Source organism: Alligator mississippiensis, chromosome 8 (genome assembly GCF_030867095.1).
Source record: "Alligator mississippiensis isolate rAllMis1 chromosome 8, rAllMis1, whole genome shotgun sequence".
In the NCBI taxonomy this organism is placed as follows: domain Eukaryota; kingdom Metazoa; phylum Chordata; order Crocodylia; family Alligatoridae; genus Alligator; species Alligator mississippiensis.
Window position 1 is genome coordinate 20,633,760 of NC_081831.1, and position 22,363 is coordinate 20,656,122.

At 44.0% G+C, this 22,363-nt stretch overlaps 1 protein-coding gene across 3 annotated transcripts in view; it reads right to left on the reverse strand.

Moving 5' to 3' along the window:
• Positions 1–9,333: 9,333 nt before the first annotated feature.
• Positions 9,334–22,363, reverse strand: part of NTN1 (netrin 1) — a 255,508-nt gene continuing 242,478 nt past the window's right edge. For all 3 annotated transcript variants that reach the window (XM_014595984.3, XM_019485722.2, XM_059732203.1), the window contains one exon: positions 9,334–13,595. In XM_014595984.3, coding sequence (XP_014451470.1) covers positions 13,267–13,595 — 329 coding nt within the window. In that variant the 3' untranslated portion in view covers positions 9,334–13,266. The remainder of the gene's footprint in view (positions 13,596–22,363) is intronic.

Genomic DNA, 22,363 nt, shown 5'->3' on the forward strand with positions numbered 1-22,363 from the left:
TCAATGTTTCTGTTGCTTACTTTTAAAATATAAATGTCTTCTAAGCACAATCGTTCCAGATGAAAACAAAATAATTTAAGTTTTCAATATGGCGTTAAGGTCTTCTGCATTTACACAGTTTCTGTGTTAAGGAAATAAATTGGAAAACCTAGTTGAAATTAACTTGATTTAGGAGCCTTTGATCTATTATGCCACTACTATCTGAGAAATCTCCATTGGCTTCATAGAATAAAGTGAGATTTTGCAGAAATCAGAATTTAGACTTGTAGGTTTTAATTAAAACTATACTTTACTGGAAGAATTAAGGTTCTGTTTTAATTTCCAGAAGCCATTAATCAAGATAACTTAAGCCTCTCTTCTGTGTGATTTACCAGGCGTGTTCTGATGCAGCCTTTTCAAAAGCCATCTTCCGATCTGCTGTAAACTTGAACATTTTATCTGGTGCGTGGGGAAAGAGGAAAGCCTGCAAAGCTTATTGGTGAAGTATTTACCAAAGTGCTTCTTTGCTTTGCCCTTTAAATAACATTGTACGTGTCATGCGGGTGAGCAGTTTTATTAAAAACAGAGAAGTAAATTGGGCAGTGCTTTGATGTTTGAGTAGAAACTTTTCTGTTTTACTGCTCCCTGGAAGGGTTAGGAGACCTAAAGTAAATAGCAGTGTTTCATTATTGTCTTCAAGCAAGTGGAAGCAAAGATCATCAGGTGCTTAACTGGACTTCTTTGCATTTTCAGTGCCAGTATCACCAGTTACTGTGTTATCTGAGTGCATGAGTTTGGTTGCTATTTTGCAGGGTGACTGGGGTGGGGGCAGGGACATGTGTTCAGCCGCAGAGCCTAGCAGCTGTAGCAGTGTGAACTAGAAGGCAGGGCTTGCCTAGGTAGAAGGGCTAAGCCAGCCAGAGTCCCAGCAACACTAGGAACCAGCAGACATGGGAATTTGAGTGGGAGTTTGCTGTGAGAGTTTGCCCAAGCCACTTTTTAACCTTTCTTCACTGTAAGCTTGCTGAGCAGAAGCAGGTGAGGAGACCGAAGGAATTTTTAGTAAGTGGCATCAGCTGAAGGAGAAAGAGGATTTGGAAAAAGAGCCATTGAGAGGAGCCCCAAGATGTTGCAGTGCCAAAGCTACTGCAACTGCCAGTAAGCACCTGTGTGCAGGCTCTGTCCAAGTGTGTGTGTGGTGGGGTGGGAAGCGGAGCAGACACACTACTGACTTCTGAGACTTCCACTCAGCCCCTGGTTTGGTTTTGCAAGGACTGTGACTTGCATGTCCCTGCCATGGACAACCATGTGAGAGGGTGTTTTGGTGAGAGTTGTCACCTGGTGGATTCCCTCAGAAACCAGGTAAGGTAGCTACAGAAGGGGGTGGTTAGGCTCAGAAGCATCTGTGAATAGCCGGCCTTCATTGACTCGGAGCACAGAGACCTCAAGCACCATAGAAGAGGTACAACCAGGGAAGGTGTTCATGGACAAAGATGACCTGGACTCTCAGCAAGGTGAAAGCTGGCAGCTTGTCATTTCTGCCAGTGAACAGCATTCCTCTGAAGCTGTAGCTGTCCAGCTAGAAAGCAGGTACAAAACCCTGGCATCAGATGAGAAGGAACCTACTCCAGTGGGGCAAGAGACCACACCATGTAGCCACATGGTCCAAAGGCTGGGAGGACTGAAACCACTGCCACCAAAAGAAAGTGATTGGTGCTGGAGGTTGAAGACTCCCTGTTGGAGGGGACAGAGGCTTCCATCTGCTAGCCTGACCTGCTAGCTTCAGTGGCTTGCTACTTGCCAAGAGGTGTCATGGGAAGGTTGCCAAGACTCATCCAGCACGTTGATTATTACCCCATGCTGCAAATCTATGTTGACAGTAATGAGACTGCCAAAGGTGATATTGAGCAAATCAGATGTGACTACAGGACTCTGGGTGCAAGGGTGAAAGGGATGGGGGCTCAAGAGATGTTATAATCCATCCTGAACAAAGGTAAAGGACCAGGCAAGAGATCAACAGGTGGTTTCATATAGTAAACCCTTGCTGGCAATGGCTTCGTTGACCAAGGGAGTGGTTTTCCAGGAAGCAAGACTGCTGGGAAGATATCAGGTCCATTGGATGAAGAGGGGAAACAGCATTTTCACATACAGGTTCACTAACCTAGAAAGGAGAGCTTTACATTATGTTTACTATGGGGATGGAGACAGAAGTCCAGTGGTAAGTATAGATCCAGGAGGCCTGGATAAAAACCAAATAGGGGGAAGCAATAGAGGAAACCTGAACACTTTTCTCAGAGAAAAGTAGGGCAATTGGTTACCTACCTAAAATATACACTAATGCAAGAAGCAGGAATAATTTGGAAGCCATATTACAATCAGAGAATTATGATGCAATTGGGATAATGAAGACTTGGCAGGATAGCTCACATGATTAGAGTACTGCCATGGATGGGTATATCTTGCTCAGGAAGGGTAGGCAAGGGGAAGCAAGGCAGTGGTGTTGCTCTATACATGCTTGTTCTGAGGTGCAGTATGATGCAGGGAGGTAAGCCTGCTGAAGGTCTCAGGGTCAAAGTTAGAGGGGAGAACAGAAAGGATGGTGTTGTGTTTGATGTCTGCTATAGACTACCAAGCCAGGAGAAAGGATCGGATGAGGCTTTCTTTACACAACTAACTTTCTGAATCGCAGGACCTGGTTATCATGGAGGATCTCTACAATGAAATCTGCTGGGAGAGTAACACAGCAATATAAAGAATATCCATCAAGTTTTCGGATTGTGTCGGTGATAACTTATTGGTACAGGTGGTGGAGAGGCTAAGTAAAAGGGAAGCTCTTCATGATTTTATGCTTACAAGGGGGAAGGAATTGGCTGAGAATGAAGGTGGAAGTTAACTTGGATGGCAGTAGCCATCAAGTGATCATGTTCATGATGCAAAGGAAAAGAGCATCAGGATAAAGATGCTAGACTTCAGAAAAGCAGACTTTAACTCAGTAAGAGAACTGGTGGACAGTAGGGTTGTGTGAAGTGGCACCATTCCACTTTGCCTTGAGTTTCAACGGTTCAATGGAACAGTGTTTCATCTTGAATTGCATTTTGAGTCGAAACAGCTGTTCTATTCCGTTCCATCGAAACAGGCTGTTTTGACACTGTTTTGAGTTTCGTTGGAGATGGGGACTCATCCCGGCTGGGCTGCTTCCCAGTCCCCCGCGCTACATTGCACTGGGGGTGGGAGGCAGCCCCCCACCAGGTCTTGCGCTGGGGATGGGAAGTCATCCCAGCTGGACTAACTTTCAATCCCAAGCCTATGGTCTAAACGTTTAGACTTTCAAAACATTTCAACCAGCCTTGTTTTGTTTCGAGGATATTTCAACGGCCTTTGTTTCATTCCGATTTTGCTGTTTTGACCTTGAAATTGGTCAAAACAGTGTCAGAACGAAACGGCCAGTGAAATTTCACAAAACCCTAGTGGAGAGGATCCCCTGTGAGTAGAGTCTGAGGGGGAAAGGAGTCCAGGACAGCTGGATGTACTTTAAGAAGGCCTTATTAAGGGTACAGGAGCAAGCTATCCTGATGCAAAGCAAGAATAGGAAGTAAATCAGGAGGCTGATCTGGCTAAATAGTGAATTCTTCAGTTAGTTACAGCTCAAAAAAAGAATCCTATTAAAAGTGAAAATTTGACCAAGTTACTCATAACCGTATGAGAGTATTACAAAGAACAGGCAGGGATAAAATAAGGAAACCCAAGATGCAATTTAAGACGCAAGGAGCAAAGGAAGTAAAAGGCAATAAAAACAGATTCTAATTGTATGTCAGAAGTGGAGTAATATCAAGGAAAGTATAGGTCCGTTACTGAAGCAGAAGGCAACCTAGTAACAGATGATGCAGAGGAAGAATAAGTATGTAATGCTTTTTTTTTTTTTCTTCAGTCTGCATGAGTAAGGTCATCTGTCAAGTGACGAGCACAATTGGCAGCACGATAGTGAAGGAAATAAGTAGCATGGAGTAGTGGAAAACAGGTTAGGGATTACTTGGAGAAGCTGGATGCTTTCAAGTTGACAGGGCTGAATAGGATACACCCAAAAGTACCGAAAGAATCAGCTGAGGTAATTTCCGAGCCATTAGCTATCATCTTTGAGAACTCCTGGAGGTTGGTCAAAGTCCTGGTTAACTGGGAAAGGGAAATAATATTGCCTATCTTTAAGAAAGGAAAGATCCAGGGAACAAGCAACCAAACAGTAAGTCCATGATGCCTGGAAAATTTGTGGAGAAGGTCATCAAGGAATCTCTACTTACAAGCACCTGAAGGAGAACCAGGTGATAACAAAGAGCCAGCATAGATTCACCATAAGCAAATCATGCCTGAGCAACTTGGTTTCCTTCTATAACAAGGTAACTGGCTCTGGTGAGGGAAAGCAGTAGATCTGATATATCAGCAAGGCTTTTGACATAGTCTTTCATGACATTCTCATTAGTAAACTAAAGAAATACAGCTTAAGTGAAAGTACTGTTAGGTAGATGTATAATAGGTTGGATCACTATGCTTACTGAATAGTCACCAATGGGTTAGTGTCTAGTTGGTAGGAGGTATCAAGTGTGGTTCCCCAGGGATCTGTCCAGGGTATGGTATTGTTCATCATTTTCATTAAGTCTACAATCAATCAGATGAAATTCAACAAGGACATGCAAAATTCTGCACTTGGAACAGAATAATTGCGTGCACAAATACAGACTAGGGAATGATTGACTAGGCTACAGTACTGCAGAGCAGGACCTGGGGGTTACAGTAGACCTATGGAAGCCAACCTTACTGGCAGGCATGACACAAATTAAGCCCTGCCTGTGCCCTTCCTGAGAATCACTTGAATCCTCTTCACCTGCCTGATCTGCTACTCTGCTTTCTGCCCCCTCTATTGTCTACTATGGGTCAAACATAGAGGTTCTCCAGGGCACTTGTGATGTGCTGCAGGTTGGCCACCCCTGCAGTAGGCCATAAGCTGAATATGGGCCAAGACTGTGCTGATGCTGTAGAGGAAGAGAGATTACCTATAAGATCCGGGTTCCAAATCATGAAGAGGGCCCTAGAGTTGATACCAATGGGCTCCTACAGAAATGCAGGGAGCCTGCTCCGATGCACTGGAAATCCAGCACGTTGGAGCAGACTCAATCAAGTCTGCTGGAGTACCAACATTGATGCGCTCTCGCATGTCTTCCATATCACGTTTATCCGTGTCCCCATGCATTCCCACGCTGAAATAATGGTAGCTGGGAGCTTTGAAATAAAACGCATTCTATGAGCTTTAGTTCAAAGCGCCCCGCTGCCATTTTTTCAGCACGGGGGTATACAGGGATACTGATACATGTGATATGTGGGTGCTTTTAATTGGCACAGCTCGCTAATTGAAGCACCCAGTGCCACATCCCAAATGCATGTAAAAATGCCCAATGGCTTGAATTTCCTCTTATAAGAAAATGGAAGCCAGTGCAATGTGTTATGAACTTGTCTTTCTGTTTTTCTAAGGAAGTAACTTGGACTAAAAAGGTCACAAATAATTAACGAAGAATAATTATTTGCCAGACCAGCTTACCTGAGGACATGATGGATTGTCTATCACCTGTAGGCCCTAAATTGAGACTGGATAGCTTTTTGAATGAAATATTTTCTAAATGAAACTCACTCACTTGGAGGTTATGCACTTGATTCAGGCAGAGGTCAAGCTAGATGATCATAATGGTATCTTCTGGCCTTGAAATCTGTGAATACAAGGTTCTTGCCCTAACGTGAGATAATAGTTTTGCTCAGCCCAAGCTGACTTGAAACAAGAAAATAAAGCAAGGTTCAGAAACCACAGTGTAGAAAAGGACTGCCATCATTTTAAAAGGTGATCTACAAAGCTGTCTCCTGAATGTGTTAACCTTTTGACTACCTCAAGGGAAACTTAAGTCAGCAGGACTTCAGCTACACCATGGCTGGTTTTCAATTCAAGCAGATGCAAGTGAAAAAAATGCAAGCACCCCCTAAAGCATCAGGTACCCAGACAGACTTGGTTACCAATCCCAGAACCATCCTCTTGAGAGGAGTTTCCGTGTCCTGCCAGAAAAACTCATTACGCTAAAAATCTAGACTACTTCCTGTACAAGAAAAATTCTTATTTTGTCCTATCAGCATTGTGCTTCAAAACCTCACACTTTTTGATGTGTTTATCTACACAACACTCTTGTGAGGTAGGGAACTGGTAAACTAAGGCCACCCAGGAAGTCTGTGGTGGAGCAGAGAATTAAACCTAGGTCTCCTAAGTCCTAGACAAGTACCCTAACCATTGAACAATGCAGCCTCTTCTGTCTTATTAACTTAAGAGGTGGCTTCAATAGAAGATGCTTGCACAGTGGTCCCCATGTCTATCCTCACCTTAAGCAAGTATTCTAGGGTGGTTATTTGTGGCTCTGCCAACACAACACTCAGCCAGTGCATTCAGCCAATGAAATATTTTCCTCCTGAATAGGGTCATAGCAAAGCAGGGCAGGAAGAGACCTCATGAGCTACTCTAGTCCAGCGTCCTGCTCCAGGCAGGATCATGCCTGACTAAACTACCCTAGCCAGATGCTGACATCCCTTTGTACCCCAGGCTGGAGTGTACCAGGACCCAAAGAGGAACTTCAGAGCCAACATTTCCAGGGTTGGAGATGCCACAACTTCTCTAGGTAGCCTGTTTCAGTGCTTGACTACCCTCATGGTTAGACGGTTCTTCCTAATTTCCAATCTAAATTTCCTCTGCTGCAGTTTGAGACCATTGCTCCTAGTCCTGTTCCCTAGGGCCACTAATCTCATCCTCTCTATAATCACCCTTCAGTTATTTGAAGACTATTACCAAATCCCCCATCAGTCCTTTTCTCTGGATTAAATAATCCTCGTTCTTTGAGTCTTTCCTCATAAATTGTTTCCCAGGCATTCAGTCTTTTGTTGCTTTCTGCTGGACTCCTCCTAATCTGTTCACATCTTTCTTGAAGTGTGGGGCCCAAAACTGGACACAGTGCTCCAGGTGGGGTCTCGCCAGTGCTGAACAGAATGGCTGAGTTGGTTTTCCCTTTTCTGCTGCTTTATGGGAGCTGTCTTTGGGATAGAGCTTCCTGGAGTCATTTGCTGCAGAAAAAGGGAATTCTCCACTCTGCACTCTGTAAGTTAGTTTGGAGATGGGCTGACCATGGGCTGTGGACAAACTGCAGCTGCTCTCACAGACCCCATCTGTACCAGAGGCAAAACTCCCTTTCCTAGGGGGTGGCAATCAGATGCTGACAGTCCATTGTACCCCAGGACTTGAAGAGGTACTTGAAAGTGCAATGTGCACTGGGCACATTAAGAGCACCAGCTGGATTTTTGTGTGAAGCAGTGATTCCCAAACTTTCAGACTCAAAGCACCCTTCCATAACTTTTTAGAATTTAGCCATACCCCATTTTAAAAATGAATATCAATATAGTCTCTTATTACTTATATTACATTTTATATGATATAATATGATATTTGCACCTATAGGTTGCCAGCAGTGAATGCTCCCCTGACTCCACCCAGCCACATACGTTTGCTTCCAGTGTGGTAACTGGATGCCTTGCACATGGCTCTAGGTCACCTCTGGGAATCGGGAATCAGCAAGCCAATTTCTGCCCTTAGTAACCCCAGGGCTGCCTGCCCCGAAATCCAGCCCAGGCGGCTGCAACAAACATCTAGAGACATCTGAGGGCAGGACCTGGCTTCTGGCGCTGCCTAGCCAGACAGGATCAAATGACCAGCTGCACATGCTGCTGCATGTGTGGCGTGTAGGGTGTGATGAGGAGTGGGCATCAGGACACGGGGTCTCAGAGGAGATTGGCCAAGGGGTATCTGCTCAGAGTGGAAAGGCGGGTTGTATTGAGGGACTTTGGGAAGTGGGGGCCAAGCTTGCTGGTGAGGTAGGCACTGGAGTTTGGCAATCCCTGATTTACTCCAAGCCAGCTACTATGGTGCCCTTGATGGAGCTGAAGTGGAGCCAGTTGGCGGTGTCCTTCAGGCCCTGCAGTGGGCTAGGCTGGGCCAGACCAGACAGGGGCTGCTGCCTTGGCACAGAGCAGTGAGGGAGGAACCTGTATCACCTTCAAACATACAGACACCAGCCTTCCAGCCACAGACAGGTGTACACAGGCTAGGGCCACCAACAGGAAGGACATCCCATGGCACCCTTTAAAGGATCACGTGGCACCCCAATTGAGAATCACTGGTATAAAACATTGAAGCTACCTTGCTAGTGGATGGCTTTGATAGTTCTGTTTGTCTGCCCTTGTCATCCCATCCTAGATATGTCACTGGTTCACCTCAAATATTACAATCTAGTTACAAACCAGGGTCTACAATGGCTTAAATGAGCAGATTTGGAGCCTGCTGTGCTAATGTAACAAATTAAGAGGCAATGGGAGGTGGTATGCCAGTAAAATCAACCCAAATGGAGTAACAATTTGACAGTAAACAAGACAAGAAAGTCTCTGTTCAGTTCTTTCATGCCCATGCTGGCTCATTTGATAGTGCTGAGATCCCATTGTCTTCCCTTGGGTACCACTTGCTGCATGGATTATGGTTACAGGACCCCTTTTGAAAGCATTGATGGTTCCAGGAAGTCCTAGCCCTGTCCCAGTAAGGGATGGGACTTCAGGAATCCTACTTCCACATGGATAGAAATGAAGGCTGTAAGGAAGGATGTAAGTTCTGCAGGATGGACTAGGCAATTGCTAAGGATGTACAACTGTTGTCCTGGAGTCCATTCTGCTGCATTAGTCATTCCTGTCCCATGACATAAGCAGAGGCCTAGCACTAGGGGAGAGGTGCTGTTGGGCACCTTACAAAAGCTGCCTCTTGAGAATAATCATGCCAGTGCTGGGACTGTCAAGGAAGGATTTCATGTAGTTGCCTTGGGGACCCTTGGCAGCTGCTTCCCTGGGCCAGCTGAGGCAAGCTAACAAGGCAAGACTGGCAGGCTTGCTGTGCTGCTGCCATGTGTTTATATGCAACCTCCTCACCCTGGGGAGTTCAGCCTGGCAGCTTTCACTGCACTAGCTTCCCCTAGAAAACACATCTCTGAAGTTTGCAATAGGTGCAGACAAGTAGTCAGGTTTCCATAGGTTAATATTAGCCATTTCACACTGTCCTCTCAGCTGGTACCACAACTGATGCTCGCACAGGCTGCTACGAATGCTTGAATATTGGGCATTCCCACCCCATTAAGAGTGGCCACACATGGTATTCTGGGAGATCAGTAGACCCCTGTCCCATTTAGCCTAATAAGCCCCTTATTCAAAAAGCTATCACTTAAGAAACTGATCCAGGGAGAGGAGAGTTTACACAAGTTTATTCAACTGGTTTCTTACTTTAGTTCTACCGAGTGGGTGCTGAACAGTTACAAGCTCCTTCTGGTTCAATTACAGCCATCTAACAAAAAAAAAAAGACAACTTGGAAAAAAAATAAGAAAATCCACAACTTTTTCACGTGTCATTAAATATATTCATATATAATAACCATAATATATTAGTATGCATTGTAAAGAAACATTGCCCAAAACAGTATGCAATGGTCATAACTAAACAACATTTACAATTCAAGATATTAACAGAAATAAATCAAAAACACAGGTTTCCCGACAGGTCTGTGTAACAGGAGAAAAGGTGGGTGTGTGCAAGGGAAAACAGACACAAAATGTAACAAATTAAAATGAGACGAAACAACTTGTTCACTGCTACTAGTGAGTGATGATTGTTTTGGCATTTCAGCTGCTTTCCAGAACCACTTTGTAGGCACCGCAGCCCTTTTACCCTGTTACAAATTCTATGTTACCTTTCCTAAGAGTACCTCTGTATTGTTTTGCACTACTCAAGTTGCTGTAACATTCCACCGCTGTGTGTAACACTTAATGGTAAATGCAGGTGCGGGATCCTGAAAGACCCCTTGCCCCTTCCCTGTGCTCCCAGGAAGCTGATTTTTCTCTCATTGTCCATTATTCTTTGTTGACTCACCTGGAAGAATCAGATGACTTGTTTCATTGCAATGGAAGGCCCTCAACTTAAGGTGGAGAAGTACAGCATATGATTTAATTAGCCGATATGCCACCAAACCAGCCACAGATCCATTTGCTTTTAGTCGATGAGTGGACGTTTATAAATACCTTGGTGGCTGCCTTATTGTCATCTCCACAGTAAGATCTGCCGGACCCTTCCAAGGAACAACTGTGGCTATGGAAGTTACTATTTAGCAGGTGAAATCCTGGCCCAGCTGAAGTCAAGAACCAGGATTTCTCCTTGGATGCTTGTTCTTAAACATAAAGAAGGGAGAGGGCCATAGGAAATAATTACTTCACAAGACACCCCAAAAGTTAAACTGTTTTATTCTAGTTCACTCAATGGAAACTGAGGTTGTATATGTTACACGTGCTCATTATTCTGCATAACAGCTAAAGAGGTACTTGTTAACTGCAGAAAGAGCAAAACAAACCCCTCAGGCCTGCTGATAAGCGCAAAACTTCAACAAAAAATGTTATTTCATGCTAGTCTTGCATGTGGGTGGGGGCTTGTTTAACAAAAATCTACAATATTACATTTCTGGTTAATAATCAACTTTCTGAGCTCTAATTTGTTTTACACTTTGTGCTACCTATATGGACAACTTCCGGGATTGCTTATTTATTTATTTATTTCCCTCCTAGTGTGTGGGGTACCAATAAATGCCCCATTGCAGCTTTTCAGAATACAAGCATCTTCTGTTGAAGAAGATAATGTTTTCTTCACAGTCCTCTGGGCACTCTTCTAAAAAAGATTCATAGCAATAGATAGAGGATTGGGCTTTTTAAGTTGAGTTGTTTTTGTTTTGAATGCCAGTCTTGATAACAGGATATTAATGCTAGCTCCAAAAACCAAACACAGAAACGCATGCAATCCTACAGCTTCCCGGGTGGAGCCTGCAGCGTATCTGAGTGGGAGGCTGAGCTGTGCCAAGGAAGACCCTGCCACTCTTGAATGGGCCTATTGGAAAAGCAGGTTCAGGGGACTGTGCCAACTGGCAGTCTTTGATCCCACGTCTCTGCTGGAGATTGTGCCAAAAAACTTCCCTCCTTGAGCTCCCTGGAAAAATCTCAGAGTGAGAGCCCCGCATGAAGGCTGATTCCAAACCTGTTGATCTCAGTGAGTCTCTCTCCTCTGACCTCTCTGGGCTGTAGATTAAGTTCAAATGCAAATAAAACAAAAAGAGTGAATCTTCCCAGGTACTTATTCACCCATGTCTGCCTTGTGCACATGCGGGTGACCTGTACTGTCCTTGTCCTGTACCTAGTACTCATCTGGCCCAGACGGCTTTGATCCATCTGCCTTTGCTCCTTCCACAAGAGGTCAAGTGGGACACTTGATAACAGGGTATGGTATCAACTCTGGGTAGCTGAAAGCAGAGTAATCTGAATGGATGCCACTGACTTGAATTAACTCCTTCTGTTCACCTGAATAAATGGTTCAACCTTCTGTGCCATCTCCTTCAGTAATTAGGAGAGTCAATTTGTGTGTTGGACCCATACTTTAGCTCCATCCACCCATCCGTATGGAATCATTTTGACCAACTTGTTAGACTCCTAAGTTCATAGATATCTAAGGGTATGATTTCAAAAAGAGCCTGAGTGATTTAGGAACACTAGTCCCATTTAACTATGAAATCATTTGCCCTTTCTGGTGTCTACACTGCATACACTAACTCTCTCTGTTTCTTTGACAGAAAAAAGGGGTTTGGGAACAAACACTTGCTTTTGTTGGACACTCACCACTGGCAATGTATTTCCCCTATTAACAAGTAACCTTGTTTTAGAAAAGTCTCATAATTCACAATGAAGCTCAGAGCTTGTTTCTCCAACCCAATCTCAACTGCCCAATCCTAACACTGTGTTTCACTGGGAACCTCTCCACTTTACACCTATTTACATTCCTGCCTTGCTTTATGGTAGTTTATGTCATTATATAAATATTGTTGATTGCTATAAAACAAGGCAAAACCACTGGAAAATGTCATAAAATAGATGTTTCCAAGTTTCCTAAACGGAAAAATATCAGGGAGGTTTTGATTATTATTTTTTTTTAGCATTGGCATCTTAGTTTGATTTTGAACTGTGTGCCCAAGCTGCCTCCTGTTTGGTTATTTTATATGCTATTGCTTGTGTGAGTTTTATTTATCTGCAGGCAGACATCCTTTATTTTTTATGAGCCTAACATGGAAGCTAAGAAATCCCTGCATCCTGGTTTGACCAAAACAGAACTGCCATAATGTGCACGATGGTCTAAGCAAAGTCTGATTGGATTGGTCTCGAGCTCCCACCCACAAAATGAAGCGGTAGCAAAGTTTTGCAACAGTAAGGCTCTGGATATTAACAACACCTACAAGGCCCCAGGGAAAGTCAAGGGCAATAACTTTCTCTATGGACTCTGAACTTAAGACATTCTCTCTTCTGTAGTGAGACTTCTGCATACCTAACTGTGAAAATCTTATCTTCTCTCTTAAATATTGTACAGCAGGTAATTGATTATTAGAACTATATTTTATTGAAAAAACACTTAAATAACCTATGTTAGTTGATCATCATATATATCCTCAGTGATCAATTTCTATTTAGTTTCCCCTACCTTAGCTGTCTCATTCAGTCTATGCAGAGGATGTGTATTTTGGGGTGGGGGGAAGTTAATTTCCAGCATTGTTGTCAATCAGTTTCTGACACGGTCAATTGTTTCTGTGGCTAGGCTTTGGAACTAGCAGACATCAGCAGTTTTAAGGCAGTTTGGTGTCTCTTTTCTTCAACACATAGGGGAGAAATAAGCAAGGGGATGATGGGAACTGGTAACTGAACAAGCATCTACTTCTCCGTGATAGAGGTGTTGCATGCCCCTTAGCCAACCTCTGGTCACAACATTCCTATTGCTTTTGTGATCGTCTTTCCTGCTATACGAGGTGCAAGCTTGGCAGTCCCATGAAAGCGATTCACCAATATCCCCACAAACCCAGCCTGCCCTGCCCCCCGGATGCACACAAACTGCAAAGTGAGTTCCTTCACAAAGTCCCTACCCCCAATTCTATCTGCTCCAAGTTCTACACAAAGCAGCATGCATAGTCCTTCTCTCTCTCTCTTTCACTCACACTCACACACACACACACACACACACACACACTCTGTCTCACATGCAGACACACGCACACACACTCTCACACACACAAACACACCCTCTCTCTGATGCCATCTCTTCCTTTAGGCTTTCTTACACTTCCCCTTCTTTTCCCGTTGCTGGAACTTCCTGAGCCTCCGAGCCCACGTGTCCCTCCACTGTATCACCAGACTGGTTTTGTCTGCTATGATGCCACTCTGGTCAGGTGAGTCCTCATTGTTGCCCAGCAGTAAGTACTTCTTCATGGGTTTTACTTTGGGGCATTTGCATGCAATGTCCTTGGAGTGGATCCACAGGCTCTGGTCCCCACGCCGTATCCGGTTGCTTCCCTGTTTGTAGACAGAGATGATATTGACAGTGAACTTCCACCAGTCAGCAGTTTTTTCGGCCTTCAGGATGTGGATCTGCACAGCTGGAAAAAGAAAGACAAGAAATGATGTTAAGGGGCTTTTGTTGATCCCAGTAGCAAAGCACTCTAGACAAAAAAAATACTTCATCTCTAATGATTATCCTCAGAAGACATGGCCAAAGGTAAACGCAGCTTTGTGACAGCCACATGTGAAATTTGCTGCTGTTTGAAGCTAAGTTCCCAGAGACTAAATGTCCATGTTGCAAAAATGTTTTGAGTGTTGGTGCAGTCATGATGGTTCAGGATATATATGAGAGATTTTTTTTTTATTATATCTTTTATTGGACCGACTGTATAGTTAGGAGGTTCTCAGGTCATGTTGCAAAAGTCACTGCTGCAGTAAGTTACCATTTAGTGGGCTGTCTCTCTTACCCCTTGAAGGGGGTCCCACAGTGTCATGAGTAAGGCTTGTTAATGGGCCTTTTTTGGGGGGGTTACCCTGTTGCTCCTGAGGCATCTGTTTTGAGGACAAGTACAGGGCACTGGTCTCTTTGGCCATGCATGCAGGAGACTTTGAGACGATACAGTCTGAGACAGCAGAATCCTCAGTTGGGGCCTGAAGTTAAATAGGGTTTGACTACACCTAGCTGACAAATGTAATTGAAGCTGACCTGAATCAAGCTGATCACTTGCCTTATGCCAGGAAAAGAAACTGCATGGAAACCGCTGCTAGTTGGCCAAGGTGGAGTGGAGATGATAGCAGCAAATCCAGGGCTGAATCACCAGAGCCCTAATAAGGGAGCACTGTGTGGAGTCAGAAAGTTACGGGCTAGTCTTTAGGGAAGGATTCACTCCTGGGACAATCTCCCGTAGGCAGGAGTGAAAGCCCCATTAGAAGAAGGAGAGGAGAGCTCTACCCAGCAGAGCCGTGCACAGGCCAACCGGACAGGACTTCTCTGCTGCTCCTGTTGTGGGGTCAGGAAGCCTCTAGGTCCTGTCCTGGCTCCTGGCCCACTCCAAGCACTGACGCTGTGCAGAACCCGTGGATCCACCACCTCCCAACAAATGTATGCAGGGATCTGATTCCTCACAGCCACCAGCGTGCATCCTGGGCAGATTGGCTTGCACAGGAGACTTCCTAGGCTCAAATTCAGCTTAGCATTGCTCTTTCCTCAAGCCTTTAAGTGTTTGCCCTGCTCTTTGCTATGGTTGTTAAAATAATTAGCCTCATCTGCATATTACTGTAGAGTAGAATAAGCCTGTGTGTAATGAATAGTGTGCAGAGGGGGCTATTTCAAAGGGCATTGAGTCAGGCTCATTTAGAGATATTTCTGTTTCACTTCCTACTCTTGCATTCCTAATGTTCACCATTTTTTCTGCTACTATCTCAAATTCAGTCTTCCCAGACATAATGCTCAGAGTAAGTTTGGAGGAAACATGCACGTCAGTGCTTGGAGATCTTGCGTCAGCAATGCCCAAAGCATAGCTCAAGTCTGTCCTCCAGCTTACTAGGAGGTAGTTCAACTGGCGTGGCCCACGTGCACTGTTAATGTGAAAGAACCAGTGCTGATGTGCAGCAGCACCTCCATGACTTATGCTGCTTTACCTCCAGTGGTGATGTCCGCAGCAAATTAGGGATGTCTGTTCATTTGACCTATCCAATTTTCCTTACTTTTCTTTCAAATGTTTCTGGGCATCCTGAAGTTTGAATTAATCAGACCCAACTATTATGGTAATGGTTTCCATGTTTGCCTCACCAAGGGATTTGATGCTTATTATAAACTTAAAATAATGAAATAAAAATAAAGTGGGCTTATGTTTGGCTGAAGTCATAAAGGTCATAATGGTGCCAAAATCTTCCCCTTCCACTTACAGAAACAGGGGCAGAAGGGAAGGAAAAATACACCCTCCAGAACGCTTGTTTTCCACAGACCGGGCTGGGAAGGAATCATAGAAAAAGAGGGCTGGAAGGGAACTCAGGAGGTCATCTAATCCAACCCCCTGCTCAGGGCAGGATCATCCCACTTAAACCAACCTAGACAATTGTTTCGCCAACTTGCTCTTAAAAACCTCCTATGACAGAGAGTCTACAGGCCATCTAGGTAATCTGTTCCAGTGCTTAACCATCCTCATATCTAAACTAAACTTCCACTATAGCAATTTGAAGCTCATTACTTTGGGTCCTGTCCTCTGAAGACAGAGAGAACGATTGATCGCTATCATCTTTATAACAACCTTTGTATTTGAAGCCTGTTCCCTAGAAAGTGGGATGCATGCCACTGTAAGTTGTCTTCAGCATTTACTCAGCAAAACAGCTGCTTGTGACCCTGTTCTGAGAGGCCTGCCATCTCACTGTACCAGAGGGTTAGAAGGGGTAGGGTGGTTGCAAATGCAGTGGCTGCAAACAGCAGACACCATCCTTACACACACACACACAGTATTTTAGAGCAATAATTCTAGAGTGGCATCAAGACCTGTCCTCTTGCAGCTGTGAACCGACAGGGCTCTACTATTTAAGCTAACTAGTCTCCTCATCTGAATGTCCTTCTCTTCACTACACACTCACCCAGTATATTGTTCAAAGCACAAAACCATTTACTCTTGAAAACTACAGTCTGGCTTTAGGAGTTCAAGAGAATATCCCTGCTATGCTCGAATATATAAATCCCACTCCCAAGAGTTAGGCATGAAGATTAAGGGACAGACACTCTCCTACATCTTTACACTATCAGTTCCTGCCCTTTGTGTACTGTCTTCCTGGGCAGATATCTTTGTGGGTGGTGGCCACAAAAACAGCAGATTATGCTGCCGTGATTGGCAGAGGAGGAGCTGGTGCTCCCTGGGCACCACACAGCTGTCCTGGGCACAGAGCTGTACTGTTATACCTCTGGTTGCCACAGACTGGCTCCGCTCCATCCCCACTTTGATTTTCTGAATGAACGTGGATTTTCTCCATAGCCCTTACTTTAGAACAAAAATGAAGCCCTCATGCACAGTTAGCACTAATTGTGCAGCACCCACTAATGCTGCAACTTTGCTGTACCATGTAATACTGGCATAAATAGCCAACTGGTCTCCTGGGCTGCGTGCAAGACCATCCTTAGGGCAATGAGAGTCTGGCATGTCAGGCTGTGAGCAATTTGCATGACCTGTTATGGAAACTACATGTTGAATCTGGCACGGGCTATCTGAAGTGCTCTGTGGGCCTTTTGTATACAAATGGTCAGCATTTAGGGAATATGCTGTGGGCCTGATACAAATAGGATGGGCCCAGGTGCCAGAAAGATCCAAGCCTTCAAGAGCAATTAGTCCTGGCTCTAGAATGACATACTGTAATGGAGTCATTCCTAAACTGTGGTTTATGGCTCACGGGTGCTTGGTGAGGCCAAAGCAAGTTATCGACAGAACACATTGGGCACGCCATTTTCAATTAAAAGTTTGACAACAAGTTTGTAGAGTGGTCAGTGAAAAGTGCTGGTGCAGTAAGAAAGAAGGCTTCTGTGCCACTTAGTGAGACTGCCTTCACTGGAGCTGTCCAGGACTGCTTGGGGAGATGTCACATGTGGCTGAGTCATTCATTCTGTCAGTCCTGTTGCTGGGCATGAGAAAGGAGATGCGAGGCATCTTATGGTGCCATCAGCCACAAGTAACTGGTGGGTAGCCCATAGGCAGAGACTTTGGGCTTGGTGTCCACCCTGCCTGCCTCATCTCTGTGTCTGTCATTCATTTAGTTAAAGATTTTGTGACATACTTTGACTTGCAGGTGAGTGAGATTATCTCAACCGGAGGATGCAAGATGAGCAGCCAATTTAAGGATGACCAAGTGGCTCAGAGCTTTGCATTACCTTGCAGAGTGGTTTAAGACTTTGATCTCTTTACAACCTTAAACCTGTTGCATTACGTGTCAAACAAGTATTGTGGCTTCCACCAATCCTCAGCATATATCTATAAATACCAGCCAAGCGAGTCTCAAGCTCTGTTGAATAGTCTTGGACTAGAAGAGATTCTGCAGTGGAATAGTAAGTAATTCACCTAGTCCTAGATCTGTCTGAGGCCCCTGCTGGATGGGAAGGAAGGTTCTACCAAGTCAGGATTGAGATATATTCACAGAACGAGGGTATATTCCCAGCAGGGGTGTGATACGACAACACCACTCTAAGCACTAGCCAAGCAGGACCTTTGTTAGCACAAGAAAATCTGATGGTAGGCCAGTCAATGGCAGAGGGCATAACAAATTGGACATTTCCCAAGCATGCTGCTTACAGGTTTGAATACGGTAAATGCTGGTGTGTTGTAAACCCATCCTTCAAGAGGGAGGCAGCAAATTTGGCCTTCTTAGGTAGGCTGAGACAAATTCTGGTAATGCATCCCTTGCAAACAGGCATCTCTTAGATGAGAGAGGACACACCTGAGGTTAGATGAATCAGCTGCAGAGAGAACAAGTGGCTGGAAAACAGTCTAGACTAGAACATTGTACCCTTTATTAACACAGGACCGCAGCAGCATTAACAGCACAGCTTTGTAGTACACACCACCAGCTCCTGCCAATGTGTTACAACTGATTAGAAAACATGCTTTTAAAAATAGGTGCTTTGTTAGATATGGGACTAAGATGCATCTGGGTCCAAATGATCAGATTCCAGGGTATTCAAGAGTCTTGGTTTGGTTCACTTTTGGATGGGAGAGTTTTATACTTATTCTGGGCAGACCGATTAAATGCTCTAACAGGTCTTTCCTACTTCTGAGTGAAATGCTTACAATGATGAGGGATAGTAAGCAACTTTGAATTTGAATTTAGGCCCAAATTCTATTAAAGCTGGGTGCTTCTTCACAGTCACGGACTTGATGCAGCCCTGTCTCCATTTGGATGCCAACTGAGTGATTAGACACCATGTCCATACAGTGAAATCGTCCCCCATTAAAGCCTGGTAGCAATATTCAAAGGGCTTTATATTGCCATGGACAAATGCAAAATACAAAAGTTTTGCAGGGTATACATAAAACTAATCCTCTATTTCATGAGGATGTGACCGTACAGTCTTGTCAGATACCTTTGCTAATGCAAGAGACTATAGAGGATAAATTAAGAAGCCCAATGGATAACTGGGATGGGCAAAATCCTGGCACTGCTGATCTCAGACCATATAAAACATAGTCCCTTTATCTTTGTGTTCAGAAACATTTTTGTTGAGAAAGATGGAGAATGGCAGTGAAACAATCCCAAGTTCCAGTCTCACTGCTGGGTTTCAGCTTCCCTGTTCTGTATCCGTATTCAGTTTGAGGAAGGCTCTCAGGTGGCATTCAACTGATTTATAAGTAAACTGAACAAGCGGATCTTCCAGAGAAAAATACTAATCCCACTGCCCAGTATAGCAGAAATGAATAGCTATTATAACAGGTAAATTAATGCCAGTCAATCCACACTGCACTCTCCCATTCTACTTCTTCGTAATAAGCTCCTACCCATTCTTTTAGTAACAATGGCTGCCCACAGTGTGCACAGCATCATTGACAAGGGGTGTGAGGGAAATGGAGCAATGAAGGCCTTCACCAAAATGCAGCAGAAATTTAATCTCATCTCATTAGAGTGGGGGTAACCCAGGTGCTGTGAAGGATGTGATTTCAGCCTGAGTGCTACAACATCAGGAGAGGTCATAAGCAGGTTTTATGAGGTTGCAGCCATCCATCTTTTTTGTGGGTAGATAAGAAGAGTAATGGTTCAAAACCATATAGAAGAGAATCCCTATTTTTTCCCTGTAATTTGCAAGAGGAGTTGAGATCCACAGCTAGTGTGTTCCTTGAAGAACAGGTTTGTCCCACCTTTAATACAGCAAATGTGCAGAATGCTGCATTTGAAGTATGTCAGGGCTTAAAGCAACACGGTCTGAACACCAGAGTACAGCCCTGCTTAGGTAAGAACATGGGTCTGCAGACTGCTCCAGAAGTGGGAATCTCCATTTCCAGGACCATGAAAAGGTGATCCAAATACCACTGCCATCCAGGAGCATCTGCTGATATATTAGGTGGGTCAAACTGGTGAGTATGTCTGCATACAAACAGCTTGTGTTTTTTTGTTTGACACTGGTGACTCTACATATGTGGGCAAGATTTGCGAATGATGGGCATGACTACTTTCTCTGTTGTCCTTTGAGTGCCATGTTGGATTGATACTCTAAGGAATGGTGGGACACAGCTAACGACAGAACGCTGCTAAACTCTGATAATCTTCTTTCCACTTGGAAGCCCCCTGGGACAGTTTGCAACCACCCAATTGGCTCAGGTGGGCAGATGCATGAGCAAAAACATCTGTGTGGGGATGGGATTAGAGGATTCCAATCTAGCAGAAAAAGGCATAATGAAGCTGAAGCTAAATAGATTCACATACAAAACAAGGTGCAGTGTTTTTAAAGGAAGGTAATTAACTATTGGAACAACATAACCAGGGACATGGTGGATCCTCTTCCTCTGAAGTCTTTAATTCAAAGCTGTATGTCTTTCTAAAATATATTCTATAATTCAAATGGAAGGGATAGAATTTATACAGAAGTCAGTGGCTTGGTTGCTTGTCCTGTGCTATGTAAAAGGTCAGACATGATACTGATAATGGCTTTAAAATCTATAAATCTATGGCTTTAAAAATGAATTTCCCATAGTATTTTTGTGCTACTGATACATATCCTTTCTGACAAGTAGTACAATCTGTATCCAAACATTTTACAGCCTTACAATATGCTCAGTTCTAATAATGGATAATGTTGTGTTTAATTTAGCTGAGCCAAGATACCTAGCTCCAGTTGAGGTACAAAATGGGAAGAAACATTGAGATATATCAAACTAAGATCACAGATCTGTATGCCCCAAATCTTGATCCAGACCCTATTTTTGTGTGCGCACTGTTTTTCTGGGACAATATATTAATTAATGTAAACATACGTGGAATGATTCAACAGAAGGCGGCTAGTTTGCCTCATATCACTGAATACCAATGTACATTTCTGATCAGATATACTGTTTGGCCAAACAGGGCAGTTCTACCTAAGCCTCTATACCACTCCTTGGAACATACAGGTACAACATAATACTACATCGTGTTTGTATAAAGGCAGCATGGTTCTCTTTGGCTTCACATAATGTTCAACATATGAGGTCAAAGCTTAAGTTTTAAGACTTTGGTGTAGAAATGGTGCTAACTTTTCAACTCAGCTGTTGACATTTCAGAGACCAAGGGAAGATGCCAAGAGTAGCCATCTGGGCGCCATAACCAAAACACAGAAAACTCAATTGATTTCATTCCACAGAAATCCCTAGGTCTGTTTTTCATTTATAGAAGACAGGAAGAACAAACTGGATGAGTGACCTCCTAGAAAATCTGGGGAGAAATTTGGCACTGTGCTTTTCTACTATCTTGCATGCATATGGTGTCTTTCACTCCAGTATAAACTACACACTTTCACCCACCATTGATATGCAAACACTTCTAGGGTGGAATGCAGAGACCATCTAACAGCAGCCAATAGCACTACTCAAACACTGTTAAGAGGGGACTTTATGTCATGATCTGAAGATGGTTAAAATAGGACTCTTCCTGGTCTCCTCTGAGAAGATGCTCAGATGATTGGAAAAGGGCAAATACAGTGCCCATCTTTAAGAAAGGGAAGAAGGAGGATCCAGGAAAGTATATAAACCAGTCACTCTGACCTCAATACCTGGAAAGATCATGGGACAGGCCCTCAAGGAATCTATTTCAAAGCACATAGAGGATAACAAGGTGTTTAGGAACAGCCAGCATGGATTCACCAAGAGCAAATTGTGCCTAACCAACTTGATTTTCTTTTATGATAAGGTGTCAGGCTCTGTGGATAGAGAGAAAGCAATGGATGTGATGTACCTTGGTGTGAGCAATGCTTTCTATGCTGTCTTTCATGACACTCTCATTAACAAACTAACAAAATACAGACTAAATGAAAGTACTGTAATGTGGATACATCATTAGTTGGATCGTCATTCTCAGCAAGCAGTCATCAATGGCTCAATGTTTAGTTGGAAGGAGGGGTCAGGTGGTCTTCCTGAAGGCTGTGTCCTGGGTCTGGAATTATTCATCATCTTCATTAATTATTTGGATAATGGGATTGTGTACATGCTTAGCAAATTTTGGGATGACACCATGTTGGGTGGAGTTGCAGACACTCTGGAGGGCAGGTCTAGGATCCAGAATGACCTGGATGGATGGTCTGCAATCATTAGATAAGATTCCATAAGGGCAAGTGCAAAGTGCTGCACTTGGGACGGGATTATTGCATACACAAATACGGCTACGTTGGGCTGCAGTACCGCAGAGAAGAACCTGAAGTTTACAGTGGACCAGAAGCTGAACGTGAGTCAACAGTGTGCTCTTGTTGCAAAAGAACCCAATAGCTTTCTGGGTTGCGAACAGAAGTGTCACTTGCAGATCAAAGGAAGTGACTGTTTTGCAGTATTCAGCACTGGTGCGGCCTCCTCTGGAGTATTGTGTCCAGTTTTGGGCCCCACACATCAAGAAGGCCTCAGCAATGGCCTTAGGTTTCAGGAGAGGAAATGTAGGTTGGAGATTCAGAAGAACTTTCGCACTGTAAAGGTGGCCAAGCATTGGAAAGGTTACCCAGAGAAACTGGAATCTCCAACCTCGGAAATTTTCAAGAGCAGGCTGGACAGACACTTGGCTATGATGAGTTAGTTAGGAACAATCCTGCCTTAAGCAGGGGGCTAGACTAGATGACCTTGTGAGGTCCTTTTCCAGCTGTATTGCGACTGACAAAGGGTTTTTTTTCCAGCTCCCTGGCATTAAGACATAG